This window comes from Leptopilina heterotoma, unplaced genomic scaffold (assembly GCF_015476425.1).
Source record: "Leptopilina heterotoma isolate Lh14 unplaced genomic scaffold, ASM1547642v1 Lhet_237, whole genome shotgun sequence".
Lineage (NCBI taxonomy): Eukaryota > Metazoa > Arthropoda > Insecta > Hymenoptera > Figitidae > Leptopilina > Leptopilina heterotoma.
In genome coordinates this window covers 846,540-872,692 of record NW_025110953.1, presented here as the reverse complement: position 1 = coordinate 872,692, position 26,153 = coordinate 846,540, and the positions used below count along the sequence as shown (strand labels likewise).

At 21.0% G+C, this 26,153-nt stretch overlaps 2 protein-coding genes and 1 long non-coding RNA gene across 6 annotated transcripts in view; 2 read left to right on the top strand and 1 right to left on the bottom strand.

The window, feature by feature from the left end:
• Positions 1–26,153, top strand: part of LOC122502753 — a 272,977-nt gene that overhangs the window by 74,558 nt on the left and 172,266 nt on the right. The window lies entirely within an intron of this gene.
• LOC122502746 (venom allergen 3-like) lies at positions 1,321–8,553 on the bottom strand. 4 transcript variants are annotated; one of them, XM_043612939.1, is made up of 6 exons: positions 8,396–8,553; positions 5,336–5,503; positions 5,168–5,252; positions 4,416–4,554; positions 2,844–2,892; positions 1,367–1,587 (listed from the first exon to the last, which is right to left on the bottom strand). In XM_043612939.1, exons 1-6 carry the CDS (start codon positions 8,528–8,530, stop codon positions 1,489–1,491), a joined length of 675 nt encoding a protein of 224 aa, XP_043468874.1. In that variant the 5' UTR covers positions 8,531–8,553; the 3' UTR covers positions 1,367–1,488. The 4 variants fall into 4 exon arrangements, with proteins under 4 accessions (XP_043468873.1, XP_043468875.1, XP_043468876.1 ...); XM_043612938.1 differs by lacking the exon at positions 2,844–2,892 and having other exon boundaries at positions 1,321–1,587; XM_043612940.1 differs by lacking the exon at positions 2,844–2,892 and having other exon boundaries at positions 1,321–1,587; positions 5,336–5,481.
• On the top strand, positions 17,200–19,676 carry LOC122502745 (trypsin alpha-3-like). Its single transcript, XM_043612937.1, has 2 exons — positions 17,200–17,327; positions 18,852–19,676. The coding sequence occupies exons 1-2, from the start codon at positions 17,282–17,284 to the stop codon at positions 19,598–19,600; spliced, it is 795 nt and encodes a 264-aa protein (XP_043468872.1). The 5' UTR covers positions 17,200–17,281; the 3' UTR covers positions 19,601–19,676.

Sequence of the window (26,153 nt, the reverse complement as noted above, 5' to 3'; positions counted from 1 at the left end):
GTCACCCAAAAATTGCTTGCACAATAAAATTTCGCGTCAATATATTTTAACATGTGACATAAACTTTTTTTCCAAAAATTTTACTGAAATAACAGAAAAAAGAGAAATTATTACCTATTTAAAAATTTAAGAAAAAAAAATTATTGTTTATTAAAAGTATCTTTTAGTGAATATTCAAGTGAAAATATCATTCGTTGAAAGATCAAGTAATTAACAATATGTTATTTAGTTTTAATTAATTAGTTACTTAGTTTTAGTTTTGTTTTTAATTATTTATTAGTAATAATTAGTTTAAATACTCTCAAAATTTGAAGTAGTAAAATTTGTTTACTAATTTTAATAAGTGACTGACTTGCTTTCGAATTCGTACATTTTACTAACTAGTAATTAATCAGTCACTACTCTCTAAATTTGAATTAGTAAAAATGTTTACTAATTTAAATTAGTGACTGACTTTTTGCTTTTGAATTAGTAAACTTTACTTTTAAATTAGTAGAAATTACTATTTATTAGTAAAATTTACTAATTTAAAAGCAAAAAGTCAGTCACTAATTCAAATTAGTCAAAATTTTTACTAATTCAAATTTAGAGAGTAATTAGTAGATTTTAATTAATTTTAATTTATTTTAAAATTAATTAAATTAATTAATTAGTAAATTTATTTAAAAGCAAAAGGTCAGTCATTAATTCAAATTAGTAAACAATTTTAATAATTCAAATTTTGAGAGCATTTCAACTAATTATAATTAAGTAAATAATTAAAAAAAACTTTTTACTTTTGAATTAGTGAATGTGACTAATAAATTAGTAGAAATTACTATTTATTAGTAAAATTTACTAATTCAAAAGCAAAAAGTCAATTACTAATTTAAATTTGTAAACATTTTTCCTAATTTAAATTTTGATAGAAGACTAAGTTGTTAGTAATTAATTAGTTATACTTTGGATTAATTAATTATAGTTAGATTAGATTAGATTTATTTGAATATCAACGGAATTCGACCTATTTAAGTAATTAGTTAATTAGTTTTCAATTGTTTTTCAATTAATTAGGTAATTATTTACTTAGTTTCAGTTAATTATTTTTCATAATTATGATCAATTAGTCAATTAATTAGTTTATTAAAAAAGAGTAACTTATAATATTTTTATATATTATAAAGAGTTAACGTTAACAAGTTAAGTAAGTTTAACAAGAGAAAATATTTAGGAAAAAAATTTTTTTTTTGTAAGTTGTAATGCTTTATTTTTGCAAAATAATAATAACAATAACAACATACAATATACAATATGTAATATATAATAAATTATAAGGAAGTGTAAGGTTAATTGCTATTAATAATAACAATAATATTCTAATTAATTTGCTACAGAAGAAAAATTATAAATAAAAATAGAACACAATATTGTTACTAACGACGAATGTCGTATACTTTGCCATTTGGAATATTGCCCGCAGGACCATAATTGCAAACCAAAAAAAGTCTCTTAAATATAGGCCCCAGTCGATAACTTACATAACCACAGCCAATATTTGTTGTAGTTGACCACATCATTTGAGTATATCTTCCAACTTTTGTGAAATCTCTATATATGTAAAAATATTTTTAATTAATTTAATTATATATTAACTTTATAACTATAACTCTATAACAATATTTTGTAAATACTTCCACAATTATTTAATAAATTATTTTTTCGATCATTTTGGTTCTTTATTTATTTTTGAATTAAAAGAAAATTTTTTTCTCAATGTTGAGCTGAAATAAAAATCTTTGAAAATAATTGCATTTTGGAGAAGAATTTTGTTATTTATAAAGATAATTGAATTTTTGACGTGAATTTTTTTTAAATGTTTCAGCATAATTGAATTTCTGCATAGAATTTTATTACTTTTAAAAATAATTGAATTCCTCCAATTATTTGTAACTACTACAAAATTCTATTTTTTTTAGTGTTTTTAACAATAAATGTCAAATATATAAAGTCAAAGTGAAAGTTAAAATCATAGTTAATGTCAAAGAATACTCAAAATCAAAGTCAAAGCCAAAATAAAAATAAAAGTTTATAATTTAAAGTCCAAGTCAGTGTCAAAGTCTCAATCAAATCGAAAATCAAAGTCAAATTACAAAATCGCACACCAGGTCAATCTTTTTTTTCGTATAGAAAATAATATTTCTCATTAAAATACAAATTGAAAGTAAAAGAATTATTAAATGGCTCGAGAGAAAAAGCAAAGTTTTTCGAGTTTAAAATCTACTCCAAATGTGAGTAATCTTATTTAGAACTATAAATGATTTAGTCTAAAGAAAAAAATTATTCTAAATATTTTAATTTGTGACTCGTATTTTTTTAATAGAATGTTAAAGTTAATTTACAGGGTTGCCACAGGTCAGGGAATTCAAGGAAAAGTCAGGGATTTTTATTTAAGTAACTGGAAAAAATTGAATTTTGGAGAAGTTACAAATGATTTCAGAAATTCAATTATTTTCAAAAGTAATAAAATTCTTCGCAGAAATTCAATTATGTTCAACATAATAATAAATAAAATAATAAATAATAAATAAATAAAATAATAATAATAATAAAATTCTTCTCCAAATTTCAATTATTTTCCAAAAATTTAATAAAATTCTTTGCAAAATTTCAATTATTTTCAAAAAAATTTTCTCAATTCAATGATTTTCAATATCTACAGTTTTAATAAAATTTTTCAAAAGAATTCAATTATTTAAAAAAAAATTTTTGATAAAATTCTAAGCAAACTTCGCGATAATTCAATTATTTTCATAAATAATAAAATTTTTTACAAAAATTCAATTACAATATTTTTTGGTTATTACCATGGTAACATCGACAAATGGAACACCCTCGGCAATTGGTACACTTACCCTAGAATTTTAATTATTTTTAATACAATTTTAATTAAATTTCTCGAAAAATTTAATTATTCTTGAAAATTTGATTAAAATTTCTTGAAAAAATTCAAGTTTGTTGATAAAATTCTTTATGATAATTTAGTTTCGAAAAACATTCATTCATTCAATAAATTATTTATTTTTGTATTTAAATAATTGAATTCTTGTAGGAATTCAAATTTATTTCCAATAAAAATTGATTTGAAAATGAATATTAGTTAAAATTTTAGATACTAATTGAATATTAAAAGCATTATAGCATGAATTTTTAAAAATACATAATTGAATTGTTTCGAAGAATTTTAACAAAATTTTTGAAAATAGTGACATTTTTCGAAGAATTTACTTAAAATTGTATTAAAAATAATTGAAATCCTGTGAAGAATTTTATTAATTTATAAAAGTAATTGAATTCTTGCAATGAATTTTTTCAAATTTTTTTTTAAATAATTGAAATAATGTAAAGAATCTTATTATTTATGAAAATAATTGAATTCCTGCATCGAATTTTATTACATTTTTTTCAAATAATTGAATTATTTTGAGAACTTTTATTAAAAAAGTAGATTGTGAAAATATTTTAATTTCAACAAAGAATTTCATTATATTCGTGAAATGTAATTAAATTCTTTTAAAAAATTTAAGAAAATAATTCCATTTTTCTAGGAATTTACTTTAAATTGTGTTATAAATAATTGAAATCCTCAAAAAAATTTTATAATTTATGAAAATAATGGAATTCTTACAACTAATTTTATCAATTTTTTTTAAATAATTGAATTCATGTGAAAAATTGTATATTATTTGTAAAAATAATTGAATTTATGCAACGAATGTTATTATTTGATTTGAATAATTTTATTCTTTTGGAAACTTGTAGTAAAAATGTAAATTTTGAAAATTTTTGAATTTCAGCGAAGAATTTCATTATTTGTAAAATGTACCAAATTTAATTCTTGCAAAAAAATTTTTGAAGATAATTTTATTTTTCGAGAAATTTATTCAAAATTATATTAAAAATAATTGAAACCATGTGAAGAATTTTATTATTTATGAAAATAATTGAATTCTTGCTTAGAATTTTATTATAATTTTTGTAAATAATTTAATTTTTTTTGAAAAATTTTATGGAAATTTAAATTTTTATAAAACATAAAGATATTCTTATAAGTTGTTGAATTTTAAAAATGTTTGAATTTGAATGTTTTGAAGAATTCTAATTCCTATGGAAAAATAATAATTAAATACTTATTTAAAAATTTAGTTATTGATGTTTTTGACTAATTTTACAATTTAAGAAATTCGTAAGTAAATGTAATAGAATGTTTTTTTGAGTATGTAATATAATTTTTGGAGTGAATCAGAATATTCTTTATGGTCAGGGAAAATGTGAAAATTTTGTCTGGAAATCAGGGAAAAGTCAGGGAAAAATAAAATTAAATATTTGTGGCAACCCTGATTTAGACAGATGCAAATTTAATGAGGAAATTGACTCACGTGACGTTTTCGACTTGTCTGCTATCGAAATACATTACTTCACTATACATTTCATTTACTAAAGTAGTCATTATATTGGTTGGAATTTGGTCTGCTCCAGTTCCTGCGGTTGCGACGTTTTGACCAACTTTAAAGCGTACTGAAAATAAAATAATAAAATATTGTTATAAATAAAATTTAAACTACCGTTAACTACCGTTAACGTCCTAGTTCATTTAAAAGACAATTAACGTTTAGAAACGTGAATTATCGTTTAAATTTGATAGTAGTAAATAGTAATAATTAACTATAATAATTTTCGTAATTCATTCTTTCATTTGTAATTTTTCCAAAATTGTATTTTTTTAGTGTTTTCAACAAAAATTTGAATTACATACAAATTTTTAAATTCTATTTTTTTAATTGCTAATTAATAAAATAATTAAATTTAATAGTTTAAAATAATTTAAAAAAAAATTTTTAATTACTAATTATTAAAATAATTAAATTTAATAGTTTAAAATTAAAAAAAATTTTTTTTTAATTGCTACTTAATAAAATAATTAAATTTAAAAGTTTTAAATAACTTTTAAATGGTTTATGCGTTAGTAGAAACCAATAATGTTTCATCTTTTGAAGCCAATAATTTAATTCAATATTCGTGACAACTATGAATAGTATTTATAAAAATTAGTTTGTGGTTAAAAAATTCTTTTTTCTAACTTGAATGCAACTTGTAAGTGTACGTAAGCTGAAATAATTGAAATATTTACCAACGTTTCTGCATTGGTCTTTTTGATCAAAAAAACAATGGTTAGCCCACCTCTGTGCAATGTTTGCTAATTCATAGTCCCAAACCTAGAAACATATTGAAAAGGTTTTAAAATAGTATTTTAAATTTAAAATAGTACCTACTATAATTTTCTAATAATGAAACCAACCAAATCTGGAATGCTTATTGCTGGAGGTTGTGGTCCAGGATTTCCTTGTGATTCACCTCCAGCTGCAACATTTCGTCTGAGGTTATTATGCACTTCTAAAATTTCCTGGACTTGCTCTAGAGTGAGATGAGGTTGAATTGTAGGACCTTCACAAATGGGAAAACTTAACTAAAAGTACATTTGTTTTCTATAATATACTGTATTGAATTTTTTTTAAATTACTTGAAATTTTTATTTTATAATATATATTCAGATAAAAAATTTTCGATTAGTCGAATTTTCTTAAAATTGAATTGTAAACAAATGAATTTGAATATTCTTAAAGAACTTTTTCAAAAATTATTAAAAATAATTGATTCAAAGAAGAATTCTCGTAAAAAATTCAAATATCTTTATGAATAAAAAAATTCTTCTCCAAAATTGTGTTAAAATTAACTATATTAATTTGAATGTTCTTTCATTCTTTCATTTATTCACTTTTTCTGTCCCTCACACTCTGAAGTTGTCTTCTATTTATATTGTTGTTTTTTGTTAACTTTAGATAGAAAATAGAAATCATCAGAATTTTTTTTACTTCTTTTCATTAAAAGACTAAAATTTTGTTAAATATTATGTTTTGTCAAATTAAAATAATTTTTGTTCTTTATTTCTAAAAAAAAATTAGAAAATTATTAAACAACTGTGATTAAGAAATAGAAAATTTATTTATTTTTCATAACTTTCTTTTTGAATCACAATTTTTTTAACAAAATTATTATTTTGTTTTAGAAAAAGAAGAAAAATATTTGCACAATTTATATTTTAATCTTATCTTTGGAACAGGATTTTCCACAGGAATTAAGACATTCAAAAATTCAAAATTCAAACCTTTTTTAAATTAAACAACTTAATAAAAGTATTGTTTATAAAACATGAAAATATATCAATTGCTCAGAGTTGAAGACTCGGAGTGATCGATTTCTTCATGTTTTCTAATAAATTAAAGATGACTGAGAGATAAATCATTATTTTACATTATAAGAATATTGTTACTGTAAGTTCATCAAAATTATTTTCATCATTTTAATTAAATTATTATTTTCTAGAATTTTAAATTATTTTTTATGAAAATAATAATTAAATTCCTTAAAAAATTCTATTATTTATGTAAATAATTGAATTCCTTGTGAAATTTCAATTATTTTATGAATATAATCAAATGTTTGCGCAGAATTTCAATAAAATTTTTTATAATTGAATTCTTTTGAAAAATTTTAGTAGATATTATAAAAATCATTGAATTGAGGAAAATTTTTGAAAATAATTGAAATTTTTGCCGAGAATTTTTTCAAAATTTTTAAAAATAATTAAATTGATTCAAAGAATTTTATCAAATTTTCTTAAAATAATTGAATTTTTGCAACGAATTTTATTAAAATTTTCAAAAATAATTATGAATTCTTATGAAGAACTTTTATTAATTTTTTTGTTAAATAATTGAATTATTGCGAAAAAATTTATAAAACATTTGCAAATGATTGAATTCTTGCAAAGAATTTTATCAAAAAATTTGATACTAATTGAATTTCTTCGAAGAATTTTATTGTTTATGAAAATAATTACATTTAGGAAGAATTTTATTAAAATTTTACATAATCTAAATTAAATTCGTTTGAAGAATTTCTTTGAGTTTCTTTAAAATAATGGACTTTCTTTAATAATTTTAATTACAAGTTTTCAAAGTAATTGAATTCTATATGAATAATTTCTTTCAAGTTTTTATAATAATCCTCTTTCTTAATAATTGAAATTAAGCATTTAATTCTTGAATTTTATTAAAAATTTTTGAAAAATAATTGAATTTTTTTGAAAAATTTCTTTAATTTATTGAATACAATCGAATTTTTTAATAATTGTATTGAAAATAATTGAATTCCTGAGAAGAATTTTATTATTTATGAAAAATACTTTAATTCTTGCGAAGAAATTTATAAAAAATTTGTAAATAATAGAATTCCTCTGAAATTTTTATTATTTAATTCATTCATTCAAAATTGTCATTTTCTAAAATTTCAAATTAAAATTTTTTTTAAATAATTGAATTCATTTTGGGAAATATTTTATTAAATTCGTAGATATTGAAAATCATTAAAATTAGAAAAATTTCTGAAAATAATTGAACTTTGGAGAAGAATTTTGTTATTTATAAAGATAATTGGGATTTTTCAAGATTTGAACATAGTTGAATTTAATAAGAAGAATTTTTATTTTTTTTAAAGAATTTTTGCAACTATTTTTAAATTCTACAAAATTGAATTTTTTTAGTATTTTCAACAAAAATTTAAATTAGAAAATTTTCCAATTTTATTATTTTTAAAATTGCTAATTTTATTTAAAAAAGGTAGTAAGAAGTTAGCCGCGCGATTTGTTGCTAGTTATAATTATTTAATAATATTCTTACAAGTTGTTGAATTTCAAAAAAGATTGAGTTTGAAATTTTTGAAAATCTTAATTCCCGGAGAAAAATAATAACGATTAAATATTTATTTAAAAAAGAAGTTATTGATGTTTTTGAATAATTTTCCAATTGAAGAAATTCGTAAATAAATGTAATAGAACATTTTTTTGAGTATCTAATCTTTTAGAGTGAATCAGAATATTTTTTAGAGTAAGGAAAAAAGTCAAAATTTTGTCTGGAAATCAGGAAAAAATGAAATAAAATTTTTTTGTCAACCCTGTTTTTTTATTTTCTAAACGGAAATAGTTGTAGAGTTAAAATTGTGATTATATTTCGACTAAATAAATGTCAGTGTTGTGACCACACTCGTCAAAATTTTTACACCAGTGAAAATTTCAACTTTTTATTTCTTCTTTTATGTTTTTCCCCGGTGAAATATTTTTAACATATTTAGATTCCCTGAAGTTGTATTTTAAAGAGTTTGCTAAATATTATTTGTAAGATTTTGTACATTTGTTGTGAAAGCCAAAAGCTCACAATGGGACTATAAGTGTTAAATACAGTTAAATATATATTTACATTAAAGTTTGTTATTCAATTTTTTTTATTTTATATATATTTACGTGATATCTGCACATTGTATGATCGCGGCAAATTAGACAATACGTTTGCGTTGACCATACTGGCTGTCCATCAGAAATCAGGAAAATCTTGATGAAAATGATAAAAAAAGTTAAGATATTACGTAATTGGATCATTTTTATTTTACCCACTGGAATAACGTTTGCGAAATCAATTTGACAGACATTTTTTTCTTGACAGCCTTATATACTCATTTTATTATTGTTATTATTATTACTTTTTTTCCTTGCAATGTGTAAAATTATAGAATGTCAGTTTGTGTTGGATTTGTTTGTATTGTGTATTGTGTGTTTGTATTGTTTTTCGATAACATTATTAACTTTTCGTTTCCTTCAATTGTGATAATATTTTCTCAAATTTATACTGAAATAACAAAAAGGAAAAAAAAATTATTAACATTTAATAAAAGTTAAATGAAAAGTACAATTCAGTTAAGAAGCTATACCATTCTAGTTGAAAAGCAGTTTATTATTGGTTAATATTTCAGAAAACTTTTCATTTATTTTGGAGTTAGTTTTTATTAAATTAACATAACACTCAAAGGGATTGAAAATATAAGAAAACTTTCTGGAGTAAATAGCAATCGCAGGAGTAAAAATTTTCTTTTTGAAGAGCAATTAAGTATTAATATTTATTATCACACTATTATTAATAACATTAGTAAATAATATATTACAATCGATATTATAATTATTATTTTTTACAATTAATTTAATACTAAATAAAAAAAAAAATTATTTGATTCTATTATCTATTAAATATTTATTTGAAATTTTGAACTAAGTAAATATTTACCGGAATTAAGTATCTTTATTTTAAATAATAAAAATTTTCTCCGAAATTCTTTCAAAAATTTTAATAAAACTCTTGGCAAAATTTCATTTATTTTCAAAAATTTTCCTTAATTCAATTTTTCAATAAAGTATTTACTTTTGTATTCAAATAAAATTGAACTCTCGTAGAATTTCCTAAAAAATTGATTTAAAAATAAATTTTAGTTTTAAGTTTAGATAATAATTGAATATAAAAAGCACTAAAGCGTGAATTTGTAGAAATAATTGAATTTTGAAAAGTTTTCAAATTAAAATATTTGAAAATTTCACTAACAATTCTGTAGAATTAATTTTTTAAAAAAAGTTTAATTTAATTATTTTTAAATTATTTTTGAAGTTTTCATTTGTTAATATATGTTTAATTGAAGAACTTTGGAATAATGAAAATTTCACGTTAAATTGAATTGTAAACAAATAGATTTGAAAATTCTCAATGAACTTTTTCAAAAATTATTAAAAATAATTGATTTAACGAAGAATTTTAGTTAAAAATTGTAGAAAATAATAATTGAATTGATGAAAATAATTTTTAAGAAGTTACAGTAACAATATTGTTATAATATAAAATAAAGATTTTATCATTCCCCGTCATCCTTAATTATATTAATTAGTTGGGGAATTTCAAAAAGGTATTTAAGGTTTAATTTTTAAGGTATTTAAAAAGGTATATTTGAAATTCTTGGAAATCTTAATTCCTATGGAAAAATAATAATAATAATTAAATATTGATTTAAAGAAGAAGTTATTAACGTTTTTGAATAATTTTACAATTAAAGAAATTCGTAAATAAATGTAACAGAACATTGTTTTGAGTAAATTTTTTTTCGTTATTTTCTAAAAATTTAAAAAGTATTTCATTTTCAATTGAAATTTGTAATTGACAAATAGAATTTATATTTTATAAACATTTTTTTCCTTTATTTTTAAAAAACTTTGAATTTTATTAAAACAATTGTAATTAAGAAATAGAAATTTTGTAAATTATTTCCTTATGAAAATAGAAAATTTTCTACAAAAATAGAAACGGGAATATGTTTTTTTTTCCCCAAAGAAAAGAATAAGTTTGTGAACAATATTGTTATTGAGAAATAAAAATTATGCATAAAATGAATATATTTCTTATTTCTTAATCATAATTTTTTAATAATTAACAATTTTATTTAATATTTTTTTATAAATAAAAAGGAGAAATATTTTTATAATTTACATCAGTCAAACGAAATCTGTTATAGAAAAAAGCATATAATAAACAAAATTTATTTGTTAATCATAATTTAAAAAAAAAAAAAATTTTATTGATGTTTTATCCCATTTAATAAATTTGATATTGTTTAATTTTTGGCATTTTCTTTAAGACAGGAAAATGGATATAACATTTAATTAACATTTTGAATTAAAATTGTCAGAGTAGATGATATGTAAATATTTAAAATAAAAATTGTAATTTTCTTTAAAAAAAAACTTAAAGTTAGCAAATTAAGAATGACCCAAAAGTTCTGAACGTTCAAATGAATGAAATTAATTTATTTCTTCTTCAAAATAAATTTTTAATTGCAATAATTATAGTTAATTGTTTTATTGCATACTAATACTCGTGCAGCCTTGAATAATTAATTATTTAGTTCGAATTAAAAATTTATTAAGACTTATTTAGTTAAAATCAATGTAATTTAATTCAAGTTATTTGAATCAAGTGTATATTTTTTAGTTCCAAATGAAAATTAATTGAACCAAGTAAATATTTCGCAAATAATTTGAATGAATTGAATTGAAAAAATGTTCTTTTTCCTTGTAATTTACTGAAAAGTAACATATTTTCTTGTGAGTTTTACAATTTGAAACAAGCATAATGACAGAAATAAGATACGATGAGTAAAGATGTATTCATAGTTGATTTTTTTTAGGGGCGCTTCCTTTGCACCGGAAGTGGATCGAAATTCGAACTCTCAGCTTCATTCTCCTCTTTTTCTTCTTCATCTTCTTCTCGTTGAATGTCGCTCCTTCCTGTCATTTGACACTTCTTTGTTAAAAGGAACTCCACCCATCGCGGGTGCCTTTAATGGCGATTGTAAAATAGTAATAGGGTTGCTTTAAGGCGTACGAAATCTCTTCGATTATATTCATCCTTGTGAGGCGCATTATTCGTAAGAGTCTCGATGGGTGTAACGACCCTTTATTATAAGCCCAGCAGTTTGAACCTTTGAATTTTGTGCAGGACACTATATATAGGACAGTGAACTCGTGGTCCATGTGTCATTCAGTCATTGTGTCAATGACTGTCACGTGCGCCGCAAATGCCTCATGTCAATGGCAGAAGATCGCTGTATGCGAGTACACAACTAAAAGGCGGAGATGATCTTTTGTCTCAACGCGTGCGCTCTAATGAAATATATTTCTTCTCTTGATACAAAACAGACTGCAGTTTGTAATTTTTATGGTTAAATTGTCAGGGTTCAAACTAGGTCCGCAAATTCTGTAAAGGTCATTCGTAAATGCTTTAAATTGCTTCAAGTCCGTAAAAGTCAGTTTTTTAAAAAAAACGTTTCTAAACTCTTTAATTTGTTTGAAAAAAAATCCCATACGGGATCATGGCGTTACTTTTTCATACAATCTTAGTTTTGACGATCATATAACATCTCTTGTTGCTACTGCATCCAAAATGCTTGGCTATCTGATCAGGTCATCAAGAAATTTTAATAATGTAAAAACATTTACTCTACTTTTTAACGCACTGGCAAGGTCTCCAACTGAATATGCTGCAATTATTTGGAACCCATCTACTAAAAAGCTCTCAGAGCCTATTGACAAAATAGAAAAGCGGTTTCTTAATACTTTGGCAGAGCGACGCCATAATAATTAATGCAATGATTTTTTTTGTTTAAAATTAAAATTAATTAAAACTACCACTTTCATTGTCAAAAATTATTGGAAGTAATTAATTTTAGGATACCTCGTTTGCCATCGTGAATAAATTTACTATTCTTAGGCTTCGCACTCATCTACAAAAACCTACTATTTACAGGGTTGCCACAGGTCAGGGAATTCAGGGAAAAGTCAGGGATTTTTATTTAAGTAACTGGAAAAAATTGAATTTTGGAGAAGTTACAAATGATTGCAGAAATTCAATTATTTTCAAAAGTAATAAAATTCTTCGCAGAAATTCAATTATGTTCAAAAATTTTAAAAGATTCTCATAAAAATTCAATTATCTTTAAAAATAATAAAATTCTTCATCAAATTTCAATTATTTTCAAAAATTTTAATAAAATTCTTTGCAAAATTCCAATTATTTTCAAAAAAATTTTCTCAATTCAATGATTTTCAATATCTACAGTTTTAATAAAAATTTTCAAAAGAATTCAATTATTTAAAAAAAAAATTTTGATAAAGTTCTAAGCAAACTTTGCAATAATTCAATTTTTTTTATAAATAATAACATTTTTTTTACAAAAATTCAATTATTTTCATGAATAATAAAATTCATCATAGAATTTCAATTATTTTTAATACAATTTTAATTGAATTTCTCGAAAAATTTAATTATTCTTGAAAATTTTATTAAAATTTCTCGAAAAAATTCAAGTTTGCTCTCTAAATCTGAATTAGTAGAAAGTTACTAATGAAATGGTGAAAAGTCGTCCACCAAATGATTTAGTAATATATTACTAACAAATAGTAAATTTTACTAATTGATTAGCAGAATTCTACTAACAATTAGTAGAACTGTTTTATTAATAGTCGATAAAACAGTTTTACTAATTCATTTAGTGAAATGAGTGACTTTTAATTAGTGAATTTCTACTAAAATATTAGTAAAATTTTACTAAGAATTAGTAATATTCTACTAATTAAAAAGGGGAAAAGTCGTCCATAAAAACTACTAAAAATTAGTCAAATTTTACTATTTCTTAGTAGAATTCTACTAATTAAGATTTAGAGAGTGTTGATAAAATTCTTTATGATAATTTAGTTTCGAAAAACATTCATTTATTCAATAAATAATTTATTTTTGTATTTAAATAATTGAATTCTTCTGGAATTTTCCAATAAAAATTGATTTGAAAATGAATATTAGTTAAAATTTTAGATAATAATTGAATATTAAAAGCATTATAGCATGAATTTTCAAAAATACATAATTGAATTCTTTTGAAGAATTTTAACAAAATTTTTGAAAATAGTGACATTTTTCGAAGAATTTACTTAAAATTGTATTAAAAATAATTGAAATCCTATGAATAATTTTATTAATTTATGAAAGTAATTGAATTCTTGCAATGAATTTTTTCAAATTTTTTTTTAAATAATTGAAATAATGTAAAGAATCTTATTATTTATGAAAATAATTGAATTCCTGCATCGAATTTTATTACATTTTTTTAAATAATTGAATTCTTTTGAGAACTTTTATTAAAAAAGTCGATTGTGAAAATATTTGAATTTCAACGAAGAATTTCATTATATTCGTAAAATGTATAGTTAAATTCTTACAAAAAAATTAAGAGAATAATTCCATTTTTCTAGGAATTTACTTTAAATTGTATTATAAATAATTGAAATCCTCAGAAAAATTTTATAATTTATGAAAATAATGGAATTTTTACAACAAATTTAAACATTTTTTTTTAAATAATTGAATTCATGTGAAAAATTGTATTATTTGTAAAAATAATTGAATTTATGCAACGAATTTTATTACATTTTATTTAAATAATTATATTCTTTTGAAAACTTGAATTAAAAATGTAAATTTTGAAAATTTTTGAATTTCAGCGAAGAATTCCATTATTTGTGAAATGTACCTAATTTAATTCTTGCACAAAATTTTTGAAGATAATTTTATTTTTCGAGAAATTTTTTTAAATTTGTCTTGAAAATAATTGTAACCCTGTGAAGAATTTTATTATTTATGAATATAATTGAATTCTTGCAACGAATTTTATTATAATTTTTGTAAATAATTTAATTTTTTTTTTGAAAAATTTTATGGAAATTAAAATTTTTACAAAACATGAAGATATCAATCACTCCGAGTCTTCAGAGTGATTGATATCTTCATGTTTTATAATAATATTCTCATAAGTTGTTTAATTTTAAAAATGTTTGAATTTGAATGTTTTGAAGAATTTTAATTCCTGTGGAAAAATAATAATTAAATACTTATTTAAAAATTTAGTTATTCATGTTTGTGAATAATTTTACAATTTAAGAAATTCGTAAGTAATTGTAATAGAATGTTTTTTTGAGTATATAATAATTTTTAGAGTGAATCAGAATATTCTTTAGGGTCAGGGGAAAAGTCAAAATTTTGTCTGGAAATCAGGGAAAAGTCAGGGAAAAATAAAATTAAATATTTGTGGCAACCCTGTAAAACTAAAATCAGTTTTTATTAATTATTTTAGATATACAACGAAGAGTTAAACATCATAAAAGTTAGAAAAAATATCGAGGCGCTAGTCAGACTTCTGTTCATCAAATTATATTCTTTCGAAGAATTCTAATCGAAAATCGCGCAGTTGTGTTTATAAAAAAAAATTATCAAATAAATCTTGAGTCCTATTATGATGAAACCAAAAAAAAAAAAATACCGAATTGTATAATTTTCTGTCATTTTCTCTCTATGTTCGCTCTGCAATCGAAATTGAACGATAATGAATTTCTGTATTATTATAAGCTATAGACATAAAGATATATATGCACCTATATATCTATATATTTCTATATACATAAACTAACCGATCGGACAGTGATTGTTTTTTTTCTCGACATTGCCATCTGTCGAATTGGACGCAAACGCCTGCAATCAAACGTGTTTTGAAAACATCGACGTGCCCACTTTGCCGATATATACCCATCGGATAGCACTGAATCGGTGAGATGATTGTAGTCATTACTGTTCACGAGTGCGTATTAGAATTTGAGCTGCCATTATTCCCATTTCGTGCCTATTGCTCTTCTAAAGGATATATATTCGTTTATATATATAGTGTATGTGTGTCTGTGGTTTGCTATTATAGTTAGAAAAAAGATATTTTATCTCAGAGCCGGTGCTGCCGAAATTCAAGAACTGCTAAATCACCCGCACTTCTTGTGGTCAGAATAACACACGCGCGTGTTTCCTTAATAATGGCGTTGCGCAATACTTCTTATTAGGAACGATATTAGTAATCATAATTTAATAATGAGAAGCAAGACAGTATAACTATATGGGACATGGTTGTTAACAATACCTTGAATTATCTCGAAAAGCAGCATCCGGTTGATTTTCAAAAGAAAAAAAAATGTTTGTCCTCAACTTGAAATTCTATTTTTGCTGTATTGTGAAGGAAAGTCCGCACAAGGCGAAGGAAGAAAAACCAATTTTTCCAGTTGTTTTACACGAAATTTGAATATTATTTAAACAACTAGCTAAAATAACGCGCACTAAAGCGCGCGCGTGGCTTCTTTTTGTATGGTACATAAACATACTTAAAAAATTGTTGTTTTGATGAAGTTACAGTAACAATATTCTTATGATATAAAATAATGATTTTATCTCTCGGTCATCTTTAATTATTATTTATTAGAAAACATAAAGAAATCGATCACTCCGAGTCTTCGACTCGGAGCAATCGATATCTTCATGTTTTATAACAATACTTTTAGAAGTTGTTTAATTTAAAAAAGGTTTGAATTTAAAATTTTTGAATGTCTTAATTCCTTTGGAAAATCCTGTTTCAAAAATAAGATTAAAAATAGGAATTGTGCAAATATTTTTCTTCTTTTTCTAAAAGAAAATAATAATTTTGTTAAAAAAAATTGTGATTCATAAACAAAAATAATGCAAAATAAATAAATTTTCTATTTCTTAATCACAGTTGTTTAACAATTTTCTAATTTTCCTTATAAGTAAAGAATTTTTTCTTGAAAAATATATTTTTATTATCCAAATTTTTTGAAACGCAATATTGAAAAATATTTTGAATTATGCGCATTAGCTTATAAAGAAGAAAAATTATTATTTAAATCTATATGCAAATGATTCAATTTGTTTTATGACTAATAACTAGAAGTTCAATTTTATTTACTCACAAATTTAGGAAATTCCCACAACGAAATTTATTATCATTGAATTATAGTGACAATATTTGTTCTTGATAATAATTATTTCACGTTAAAATTAACATTATTTTCAAATATTTATCTTGTCTCTTGATACACTCTGTATTCTTAGAAATTTTGTCTATTCTTAAATAAAATGTTGTTATTTCTTCTAAAAATTACAATTTTTTTTTACGAATTTAAGTTTTATTTAATTAATAATTTTTTTTGCTTAATTATTAAAGCAAATTATTATTATGTATTATTAATTATTATTAATTATTGATTAATTTGATTATTATTTTCAATTATTGAAAATAATATTTACTTTTCATATATAATTTAAAATTATTTATTGCTAAAGATTTTGCTCAATTTTATGTTAGCTTCATAAAAAGAACTATTTAAATTAAAATCAAGGAATTTATAGAATTTGTTATTCTTCTTTTTAAGGAATCAGAATAAAATTTCCTATAGAAATTCAAATTTATGCAAAGAAGAAAATATTTTGTCGAATCTTAAAATCCTCCCTGTTTTTAATAAAATATAATCATTAATTTAATATAATACCTATATATACATAAAAAAAATAAAATAAATTTATATTTTTACATTTTCATACATTTATTTTTTTAGTATATCAGTTTTATTTGTAAATTACAATGAAAACAATAAAGGGCTTTACTAAAAAGCCGTTGCCTCTTTTTTTTTTGTTTTTTTTATTTTCTCGGTAGTTTTAAATGTTTTTTAAAAAGCAAATTTGTATAGCTTAAAGGCCACTTACAAATTTTATGATAATTATTTCTTGATAATTTTGTGTCGTGACTAATATTTTAAAGAAAAGTAAATTTAAAGTGGGGACAAAATATCTGATAAGAATCACCTGTACTCGCTTTATATAAACTAAATCAAAAGCACTATCAATTCACAATAAGATTGTATAGAGTATAGAAAATGATTCGATTTTTGACAATCGCTGTTTTATTCATTTCTACATCTTGTAAGTTTTTATTTTCTCAATTAATAATATTATGTAATTAATATCTGTAATAATAATGTAAAATATAATTTTAAATTGCAAACATATTTAAAAATTAAAATTAAAAACTTTTGCAAATTTCTTATTAAAATACATCAAAATAATTAAATTTTCGGGAATAATTTTGTTATTTATCGACATAATTGAATTCTTTCGAAGAGTTATTTATGTAAATAATTACATTCTTAGAAAGAATTTGATTGAAATCTAAAAGAATAATTGAATTATTCCAAAAAAATGTAATTAAAATTGTATTTAAAAGAATTGATTTCTTTCGAACAATTTTATTAAAATATTTGAAAATAATTGAATTCCTGTGAAAAATTCTAATATTTTTGTAAATAACTGAATTCTTCCAAAGAATTAAAAAAAAACATTTTTTTTAAATAATTGACTTTTTAGAGGAATTGAAATTGAATTTTTAAGAATAATTACATTTTTTGAGCTATTCTTGTAAAATTGTATTAAAAATAATTGAAATCCTGTGATGAATTTTATTCTTTGTGGAAATAAATGAATAGTTGCAAAGAATGTTATTAAAATTTTCAAAAATAATGGAATTCCGTAAAAGAATTTTATTATTTATGAAAATAATTGAATTATTGCGAAAAATTTTATTAAAATGTTTAAAAAAATTGAATTTCTGTGAAAAATGTTGTTATTTTTGAAAATAATTGAACTCTTAGGGACGATTTTATTAAAACATTTAAATATAATTGAATTCTTACAAAGAATTTTAAGAACCTTTTTTTTACATAAATAGATTTTTTCGAGGAATTGATATTAAATTTTGCAGAATAATTACATTTTTTGAGTACTTTCTGTAAAATTGTATGAAAAATAATTAAAATCCTGCGATGAATTTTATTATTTATGAAAATAATTAAATAGTTGCAAAGAATTTTATGAAGATTTTCAAAAATAATTGAATTCATGAGAAAAATTTTATTATTTTCAAAAATAATTGAATTCCTGAGAAGAATTTTATTAAAATATTTAAAAAGAATTGAATTTATGAAAAATGTTGCTATTTTTGAAAATAATTGAATTCTTCATAAGAATTTTATAAACATTGTTTAATTTCAAAAAGCTTTGAATTTGAAATTTTTGAAAATCTTAATTTTTATGGAAAAATAATAATGATTAAATATTTATTTAAAATTGAAGCAAATAGAACATTTTTCTGAGTAATAATTTTTAAATTGAATGAGAATATTCTTTAGAGTCAAGGAGAAGTAAAAATTTTTTCTGGAATTCAAGGGAAATGTTTGAAACACTTTAAGGACATAAATTTTCTGGTAGTTTCGATGTAAATATTAGTTTTTTCAAACAGGTGCGGTTTTTGAAATTAATGTTTTTTGTAATTGTTAAAAGATGATTAAAAAGAGAATAGTTAAAAAGTTGAATAAATTTTAAAAATTAAAAATTTTCTTAATTTTTGATTAATGGAAAAAAATGTTAATTGTAGATTTTTGCTTCTTTCAGCGGCAATTGCAAATTTATTTTCTTCACCTCAATATAGAAGAAATGATATTGTAGCTAAAATCCAAGACGCTCCCTATGTGGCGAGTCTTTTTATAAACAAAAAATTGAAATGTGGTGCTGTTATAATTACCGATTCATTTCTCCTAACTTCAGCAGACTGTCTTCAATTTGACGATGTGACAGTTTATGAAATTCGTACTGGATCACTTTCCCTTAATTATGGTGGTACAATACATAAAGTGGAATATCTATTGAGACATCCGAAATTTCAAATAAATAATGTTAAATTACCAGTTGACGATATTGGATTAGTTAAAGTGAGGGGAACATTTTTATTTGATGGAACAAGAGATGCTATACCAATTTTTCCTCATAAATATTTATTAACTGGTAGTTATGGTAAAATATTTGGATGGGGTCTGACAGATTCGACATATCCAATTCAGTTGAGAACAGGACCGGTTACCATTGATAATGTGGAAAGATGTAATGATCACTTTCAAGGATTTTTGCCCAATGGTCAAATTTGTGCGATATCGACTGCGCCTAAGGTTCCATGCGATAGAGATTCTGGTGGTCCATTAGTGGTGGGAATTCATCTCGTTGGTATTATTTCATGGGGCAAAGAATGTATTGTAAACAATCAACCGCATGCTTATACTTTCGTTAGTTTCTATCGCGAATGGATCGATGAAAGTATTAATAATTATATGAATCGTGATAAGAAACTTTATGGTTATCGTTACTGATGATAATAATACACAATGTAAATAATGGTAATATAATAATAATAATACAAAAATATACTTCTGTATTACACTTGAATTAATATTTATATATATTTTTTTTACGTATTACAAGAAATTTTTACTAAAACTACTTTTAAGTATCTGTTTTACACCTTTGAAAAAAAAAAAAACTAAAATTGTAATTAATGTTTCCCATGCATCAAAAATAATTAATTTTGATTTGAAAAATAATTTTTTAAAATTATTTTGTGCTATGTTTCTCTAGATATTTATTTTTTCTCGATTTTTTATAAAAATAAAAAATTAAAATTGATTAATTCAATTTTTTAAACAAAAATAAAGAAATAAAAAATATTAATAATTTATTTTTTAAAAGAAAGAGTAAAAGAATTAAAATTGATTAATTTGATTTTTATTCAAGAATAAAAAAATAAAATTGGTTAATTTATTCATTAGTTCATTTTTTATACCTAGAGAAAAATTCCATTTGAAGTTGAACCAAATATAATTTATTTGGTTTTAATTAAAATTTTTTTTCCAAACAAATAAAATGTTTTTTTCATATATAAACTTATGAATCACTTTTTAATAAAAAAAAGTAAAACAGGAAATAAAAAAAATTTAGATGTGTGTATTTTGAAATAAATTAGTCATTATTGTATAGGAAATTGACGTATTTTATTTAAACCGAATGAAATATGTGTCATACATTATTTATTCAACATTATTTATTCAATTGTGACAAAATATTCTTTCATTCCATTAACTCAAATTTACCTTCAAAAATTTTTTTTATTATTACAAATGAAATGCTTTCAGCCATCTAAAAACTACTATTTCTGTTTTTTTTGAGAATTTTCACTACTTTAAATTCGCTAATAATAGAATTAAAGAAACTATTCTCAAAAATTAAAATCCAATTCTTTAAGACGATTCAATTATTTTAAAAATTCAATTATTTTCAATATCTAGTATTTTCATAAAATTTCGCAAAAGAATTCAATTATTTAAAAAAATATTGATAAAATTCATCCAAAATTCAATTATTTTCACAAATAATAAAATTTCCACGGGAATTCAATTAATTTAGAATAGCATTTTCAAAAAAAAAAAAAATATTCAACAAAATTTTTATACAATTCTTCACAATAATTCAATTACTTTCACTGATAATAACATTTTTCATGAAAATTCAATTATTTCTGAAAATTTTAATAAAATTCTTTGCAACTATTTAATTAATTATTACATGAAATAATAAAACTCATCGAAGAATTTCAATTATTTTTAATACTATTTTAAATCAATTAATCGAAAAATTCAATTATTTTCACAAATAAAATTTTCCACAAGAATTCAATTATTTACAATTTTCGTAATATTTATTATAATTGGAAAAAATTAATTATTTATAACAATGTTTATACAATTCTTTTAAAGAATTCAATTATTTTCAAAAATAACAACATTTTTCACAGAAATTCAATTCTTTTTAAACATTTTAATAAAATTTTTAGCAATAATTCAATTATTTTCATAAATAATAAAATTTTTCTGATGAATTCAATTATTTTTGAAAATCTTAATAAAATTCTGTGCAACCATTCAATTATTTTCATAAACAATAAAATTTATCGCAGGATTACAATTATTTACAAAAATATTTGAATTTCTAACATGAATTCAATTATTTTCAAATATTTTAATAAAATTCTTACCAAAAATTTAATTATTTACATAAATAATAAAATTCTTTTAAGGAATTTCATTATTTTTGAAAATTTTAATAAAATTTCTTGCAACTATTCAATTATTTTCGTAAATAATAAAATTCATGGCAGGATTTCAATTATTTTTAATGCAATTTAACATGAATTGCTCAAAAAATGCAATTATTCTTAAAAATTTAATTTCAATTCCTCGAAAAAATCAATTATTTAAAAAAAATGTTTTTTTTTAATTCTTTGGAAGAATTCAATTATTTTCAAATATTTTAATAAAATCGTTCGAAAGAAATCAATTATTTTTAATACAATTTTAATTACATTTTTTTGTAATAATTCAATTTTTCTTTTAGATTTTAATAAAATTCTTTCCAAGAATTTAATTATTTACATAAATAATTCTTCGATAAAATTTAATTATGTCGATAAATAACAAAATTATTCTGGAAATTATTCAATTATTTTGAGGCATTCTAATAAAATTCTTTGCAAAATTCAATTATTTTCATAAATAACAATATTTATCACAATAATTCAATTATTATTAAAAGTAGTAATTGTCTTCTTGGAAGTTCAATTACTTAAAAAAATTCTAATAAAATCGTTCGCAAGAATTCAATTATATTCACAAAAAATATAATAAAATGCTTTTTAGGAATTCAATTATTTTCAAAACAATTTAATAAAATGCCGCACTGACATTCAATTATTTATTGTCAAAAAGTTTAATAGAATTCTTTGTAAAATTTAATTATTTTTAAAATCTTTTCGCAATTCAATGTCTTTCAGTATCTACTATTTTCATAAAATTTCCAAACAGAATTCAATTATTTAAAAATTTTGTTGTAAAAATCTTCGTAAGAATTCAATTCTTTTCATGAATAATAAAAATTTCTCAGGAATTTAATTGTTTAAATTTTTTTTATAAAATTCTTCGTAAGAATTAAATTATTTTTATAAATATTTTAATTCTTTCATGAATAATAAAATTCGTTGCAGGAATTAAATTTATTAGCAGGATAAGAAAGAAGTAGGTAAATATTTTTGATGAAAATTAGGAAAAAGTCAGAAAATTAATTATCGAGTGCGAAGTCTGTGATCAGGACCCTAAATAATCATTTTTTTTAAACATTAAAATATGAAAATATTGATCACTTCGAGTGATCGATATTTTCATGTTTTATAATAATTAAAGATGACAGAGTGATAAAATCATTTTATAATGATTGTTTTTAATTACTTAAATTTTATTTTGAACCTCATTTTCGAAATGTAGTGGCCAATGAATCTTCACTTTGTTACTGATGGAAAAAAAATACTAAAATTATAGAAAAACATCGGTAATAGTATATATATATATAAAGAACAGAAAAGTGGAATTTGTTTTTTGTTTTGCGGTCATTGCGTGTTTGTGGAAGGTAGTTTTATTCCAGAAGTCGGTGACCATCTTGTCTTTATTTTTATATCGACACAAGTTCTCGTAGCCTTCTCATAATTTACGATCACGGCATCATCATTATCTTGAAAGTACCATTTGAGTATATACTTTGTATCGGTCGATGAGATGTGCGAGAAAATATCATCCAGGAATCGATCATCTCATTCTTCCGGCATATTATAGTTCTCACACTATCTAAATATATTATATACATTACATAGTTTATGACGATTAAAAAATAATTTTCCTTTTCTGCAAATCATTTCTCTAGTTACAATATTGTCGCAGTGGTTGTTATTGTTGTACATATAAATTATGTTACTTGGACAAAAAAAGTGAAGTAATCATATGTTGCAGAATATTCTTATTATTTAGTGCCATAAAAATAATTTGTGTAATCAACACAATCGAAATTATATTTTTATATAAATAATAATTAAATGAATACTAATAATGATAATAATAATAATAATAATAATAATAAAAACTAAACTTTTTCGATTTTTTTTCAAAATAAACTTTATTTGGTTCAAATAAATATTTTATTTTGACAGATAATAAAATAATTGACTAAAAATTCAAATAAAAATTGTATTAAAAATTTTAAATAATAAATAATAATTATTTCAATAATATTAAAAATTGTATTTTTTAAGAATAAAATGTTTACTTAAAACAAATAAATAATTTACTTGACTCTGAGACAAACATACATTTGTTTAACTCAAATAAAATTTTTCTTCATGGTTGTAGATATATCAAAGCAGTGATTTCAATAATAGTCTAATTAAAAATATAAGTTTTATATGCAGAGGAAAAGAATTAATAAGAAGTGAATACTATTTTTTTTTAAATGATTATTAACAATGTAAGAAACATAATGAGCTTGATTTCCAAATGTATTTCTCGAGTTGGCACGAAAAGTTGATTTAAATACATCAGAGAATACAAGTAGGAATTTATTATTGTATAAGTGTGTTTAATTTGCACGGCAAATGAGTTAAGAGTTACGCTTCCTTTGGTCTATCTCTTCAAAAGAATTTAATAAGCCTAATATCTTCTTTAAATCTCCCATCAAGCTTTTAATTAAAATCTTAATTGCGTCTTTATAATTAATATAATTTTACTGATATATCACGGTTCTTTCTTTTTACACAATTCATGTTTATATATTTAAACAATACCAAATATTATCATCGTTTATTTTTTAAGTTTACGAAAATAAAAGAAATTTACATTTTTGAATTTGGTATCTTTATTTGTAGGTAATTAATTATGGTAATTAGTATGCTATTTCAGTTTTTCTTTTGAGAATTTCCACTATTTTCAATTCGCTTATACTAGAAATTACTTTAAAAAAAAAGTTCGAAATTAAATTATTTTCAATGTCTAGTATTTTCATAAAATTTCGCAAATGAATTAAATTATTTTAATAAAAAAATTGATAAAATTCATCCAAACTTCAATTATTTTCATAAATAATAAAATTTCCACAGGAATTCAATTAATTTAGAATAGCAGTTTCAAAAAAATTTCGAAAAAATCAATTATTTAACAAAATTTTTATATAATTCTTCCCAAAAATTCAATTACTTTCACTAATATTAACATTTTTCATGGAAATACAATTATATAAAAATTTTTTTGATAAAATTCTAAGCGGGAATTTATTTATTTTCATAATTAATAAAACTCATTAAAGAATTTCTATTACTTTTATTCCTACTATTTTAAATTAATTAATAAAAAAATTCAATTATTTTCACAAATAAAGTTTTCCACGAGAATTCAATTATTTAAAATAAAATTTTCATAATATAGTTATAATTCGAAAAAATTAATTATTTGAAACAATTTTTTGCTAAAATTCTTATAAAGAATTCAATTATTTAAAAAAAAAAAAATTTTTTACAGTAATTCAATTCTTTTTAAACATTTTAATAAAATTCTCCTCAGGAATTCAATTATTTTTGAAAATTTTAATAAAATTCATCGCAGGATTTCAATTATTTTTAATACCATTTTAAAGGATTTGCTCAAAAAATGTAATTAATCTTAAAAATTTAAATTCAATTCCTCGAAAAAATCAATTATTTAAAAAAATGTTTTATTAAAATTCTTTGGAAGAATTGAATTATTTACAAAAATATTAGAATTTTTGACAGGAATTCAATTATTTTCAAATATTTTTAATAAAATTGTTCGAAGACAAGCAAATATTTTAAATAGAATTCTAATTAATTTTTTTTGAAATAATTCAATTATTTTTATAAATAATAAAATTCTTTACAAAAATTCAATTATGTCAATAAATAACAAAATTATTTCCGAAAATTCAATTATTTTCAGGCATTTTAATAAAATTCTTTGCAAAATTCAATTATTTTCATAAATACCTAATAAAATTCTTTTCAGGAATTTCATTATGTTTGAAAATTTTTAATAAAATTCTTTGCAACTATTCAATTATTTCCATAAATAATAAAATTCATCGGAGGATTTCAATTATTTTTAATACAATTTTACAGGAATTGCTCAAAAAATGTAATTATTCTTAAAAATTTAATTTCAATTCCTCGAAAAAATCAATTATTTTTTTAAATACAATTTTAATTACATTTCTTTAAAATAATTTAATTATTTTTTTAGATTTAAATAAAATTCTTCCTAAGAATTCAATTATTTACATAAATAATTTTTCGACAGAATTCAATTATGTCGATAAATAACAAAATTATTCCATAAAATTTAATTATTTTGAAGCATTTTAATTTTTAATACAATTCTTTGCAAAATTCAATTATTTTCATAAATAACAATATTCATCACAAAAATTAAATTATTTTTAAAAGTAGTAAATTTCTTCTTGGAAATTCAATTATTTTAAAAAATTCTAATAAAATTGTTCGCAAAAATTCAATTATTTTTATAAATAATAAAGTGCTTTTGAGGAATTCAATTATTTTTCAAGATATGTAATAAAATGCCACACAGATATTCAATTATTGTCAAAAATTTTAATATAATTATTTGTAAAATTTAATTATATTTAAAAACTTTTCGCAATCCAATGATTTTCAATATATACTACTTTCATAAAATTTCGAAACAGAATTCAATCATATTTCAAAAATTTTTTGTAAAAATCTTCGTAAGAATTCAATTGTTTTCATGAATAATACAAATTTCTCACGAATTCAATTATTTTAATTAGAATTTGCATAAAATTAGTGGAAATAAATCAATTATTTAAAAAATTTTGTAAAATTTTTTGCAATAAAAAATATATAATGGAATTTTTGTGAGTTTTGTGAAGTGGCTGAAACGAGTGTTTTTGGTCGTCAATTTTAATTTTTCGATAGCTATACTTTTTTACTAGGCTTTTTTTTAG